The sequence below is a fragment of the Apis dorsata genome, unplaced genomic scaffold, assembly GCF_000469605.1.
Source record: "Apis dorsata unplaced genomic scaffold, Apis dorsata 1.3 scaffold_298, whole genome shotgun sequence".
Lineage (NCBI taxonomy): Eukaryota > Metazoa > Arthropoda > Insecta > Hymenoptera > Apidae > Apis > Apis dorsata.
The window spans coordinates 91,305-95,034 of NW_006263572.1; the positions used below are offsets into that span (position 1 = coordinate 91,305).

Here is a 3,730-nt window from a genome sequence, read left to right on the forward strand (position 1 = left end):
CTAGGAAATGAAGAAAGCACGTTTCTTCGCTTGATATTTTCTTCTGTTTCACTTTGCACGTTTCATATGTGGCTTTATTGCTATCATTCACGTACAAAATAAATATCAGGTGAAGGATAATAAAAAAATAAAAAATGAAAAAAAGAAAAAGAAAAGAAGAAAAAAAGAGTGGGGAATTTAATATTCACGCGCTATTAATAATAGCAAAAATAAGCAAGAAATAAAATCAAAAACCGAAAAATATTTGGAAATGTATTTGTGATAAATCAGATATATATATATCTATTAGTTATCTTATAGTAGGCTTATTATCTTTTTCTATGATCACATGCATTACTTTAGCTTTATTTTTCATAGTAATCCATAAAAATATTATAAGCTTTCATATTTTTTTACAGGTTGCGGTGAACTTTATACAAGAAGTAATAGAATCGTGGGTGGACACAGTTCCAGTTTTGGTAGTCATCCATGGCAGGTAGACTTATCTCAAAGAATCATTCTATAAAATTTGATAGATTTTTATAACAGAAAATTAATATTTTTTTAATTTGTTTGTTATATGTATATTTATTTTATACTGTTTTCTTTCGATTTTCAGGCTGCTATTATTAAATCTGGATTCTTAACAAAAAAATTATCATGCGGCGGGGCTTTACTCAACAACAGATGGGTTGTTACTGCCGCCCATTGTGTAGCAACGTTAGTATAATGAAATACATATGTAGTATATGAAATACACAGAAATTTTATATATAAAAAATTTTTAATTCAAAAAATTATATTCAATGTTTTTCTTTTTTCTTTTTTCATATAGAACACCAAATGGTAACTTGAAGGTGCGTCTTGGTGAATGGGATGTTAGAGATGCATCCGAACGATTGCTACACGAAGAATTTAATGTTGAAAGGAAGGAGGTAGATAAAAGTTAAATTTTCAAGTTATAAGTGAACACATGTATGTGGATGTGCATAGAAAGAAACAAAAATGAAAGTAGAAAAGTAGAAGTAGTTTGAAAAAAAAGCAAGTTTGAAATAAATAATCCAGATTTATTATTATAAAAATTATAGGTTCATCCACAATATTCACCGACCGATTTCCGGAATGATGTAGCATTAGTGAAACTTTCGAGAACAGTGGCGTTCAAACAACACATCGTACCTGTTTGTTTACCGGCGAAAAATCTCAAAATTTCTGGACGTACGGCAACAGTTGCTGGTTGGGGTAGAACACGACATGGGCAAAGTTCAGCACCAACAATTCTTCAAGAAGTTGATGTTGAAGTATGTATTTATATTTATACTTTGCAAACATATATATGTAATGTAAGCATATATTAATATGAGAGTCAAAAAATAAGTTTTGTGTATTAAATTCGGTTAAAATTTAATATAACAATATCATTTCATATTTTTGTTATATTCATATTTTCGTTTATCAATCATGAAATATGTCGCATTCGTTGAAAATATCGTTCAAATTTAAAATCCAATATGAATAATAATATTATTAAGTTTCATCAAAATAATTTAAATACACAAAAAAGTTTAGACGAATGCAACTCACTATTTTGATTCATTCTAATAATATATCCATTTTTTCCTATTTAAACTGAAAATGAAATAATTTTTAGGTAATTCCTAATGAAAGATGTCAGCGTTGGTTTAGAGCAGCTGGAAGGCGAGAAACTATACATGACGTTTTTTTATGTGCAGGTTATAAGGAAGGTGGGCGAGATTCTTGTCAGGTAAAATAAATTTATAATTTAGATAAATGTGTGCGATATTATAAAAAATAAAAATATCTTATTAAATAATGAAATTCAAATATTTATAAATTGTTTGAATAGGGAGATTCTGGTGGTCCTTTAACTATGTCTGTAGAAGGAAGACATGTATTAATCGGTCTTGTGTCATGGGGTATTGGATGTGGTCGTGAACATTTGCCTGGTGTATATACGAATATCCAGAAATTCGTCCCCTGGATCGACAAAGTTATGAGTTAAATTTCATAATTCAAAAATATGGAATCAATAAAATACAAGAATTATTCAAACGAGAATAATTTAAAGAGGCAACGATATGCAGAAACGATATACTTTATAATATAAATACTTTAACTATTTTCTAAAAGAAAGTATTTATATGTTTTTTATTTTTTTTTGTTTATTTATTTTTTTAATAATATTAATTGGAATATAATCTCCAAATTATTAAGAAAAATTTTTGTTTTTATTTCTGCATAAAAACAAATAATAAAATAAAAAAAAAGTTACAATTCTTCAAAATTCGTGCATTTTTTATTTTTATTAATAGGATTCATTCATTTTCTTATTTCATTCATTTTTAAAGCTTTGATTAATTATTTGTATATTTATTTATAGATATTTTTTATATCTACTGACGTAAAAAATTTTTATATAATGTAGTTGTTAACTAAATTTGACTTATTAAAATTTCAAAATTTTAAAATTAAATTAAATTATGAAGATGATACAGTTACCTATTTTAAAACTAATTAAAACTGAAATTATATATAAACATTATATTCTTGAATGAAACAAGAATAAGAATTTAATTAAAAATTTTTTTATTACAATCAAGAGAATGATATTATCGAGAAATATTAAAATTATCATCGGTTGATATATAATTCATATTCTCTTAAGATATGCTTGAATTTGAAATGATTATATAAAAATATTTCACACTTGAAAATCAAAAAAAAAAAAAAAATAATAATAATAAGAAAATTATTATATAATATAATATTTTATTTATAAGAAAATTAAGAATGAGATTCGTTGGTAAAAAAGGAAATGATAAATCACAAATGATAAAATAGAATTGGTTATGTTACGTGTACATAAATATAAATAATAAATATATATAGTATGTAATATAAATATATTACATCATATTAAAAATTATTAATTAAAATCAAAATGATTTGTTAAAGAAATTAAAAAAAATAGAGTAAAAAATATTCAATAATTAGAATACTAGATAAATTAGACTAACATAAATATATATATATAATAATTAATACAGTTATTAATATTTTATCTTAATAAAACAAAACAATAACAATAATTAGTTAAGAAGATAACTTATTCAAAAATATTAAAAATATTGAAGAATATGATTTATAAATAATCATATATAATAATCTTTATTAAATATTAATAAAGATATATGTAAAATAAATATGTATAAATGAGTAAATTAATCAAATATTTTAAATGAATGATAAGTAAATGAATAATTAATGAATGATTAAATACGTAATTTAATTAATTAAATACATGTCAATCCAAACAACAGATAATGGCTATTAGTAATTATGAAAAGTATCTTATTTTTGCTTGTTAATAGCTGAGTAACAATCGGATAAAACAAGAAGAAAATGTGTTGCAGAAAGAGTAATATAGATTATATATATATATAGAAAATATAAATATTAATATAATAGAAAAAGAGAAAGAGAGACATAGAAAGAAAGTAATAAAATAGATGAGAGAAGAGAGAGAGAGCTGTGGAAAACAAAGAGCGACTAGGTGAAACGTCGAGACGTGGGCGGAGGGTAAGTTGCTAATTAGAGCCAGATTAAACGCTTGTCTGGGGAACCATTTTCCTTGCCGTTCCTCGCCGTTCCTCGGTAGAAGACGAGTGCGAAGAGAGAGAGAGAGAGAGAGAGAGAGAGAGAGAGAGAGAGAGAGAGAGAGAGAGAGAGA

At 24.8% G+C, this 3,730-nt stretch overlaps 1 protein-coding gene across 6 annotated transcripts in view; it reads left to right on the forward strand.

Moving 5' to 3' along the window:
* The window catches only part of LOC102671074 (serine proteinase stubble-like), an 8,397-nt gene extending 6,307 nt beyond the window's left edge, over window positions 1–2,090 (forward strand). For all 6 annotated transcript variants that reach the window (XM_006617328.2, XM_031511268.1, XM_006617327.2 and 3 more), the window contains 6 exons: window positions 399–475; window positions 599–699; window positions 815–914; window positions 1,068–1,280; window positions 1,631–1,744; window positions 1,847–2,090. In XM_006617328.2, the coding sequence (XP_006617391.1) occupies window positions 399–475; window positions 599–699; window positions 815–914; window positions 1,068–1,280; window positions 1,631–1,744; window positions 1,847–2,002 (761 nt within the window). In that variant the 3' untranslated portion in view covers window positions 2,003–2,090. The remainder of the gene's footprint in view (window positions 1–398; window positions 476–598; window positions 700–814; window positions 915–1,067; window positions 1,281–1,630; window positions 1,745–1,846) is intronic.
* Window positions 2,091–3,730: the final 1,640 nt, after the last annotated feature.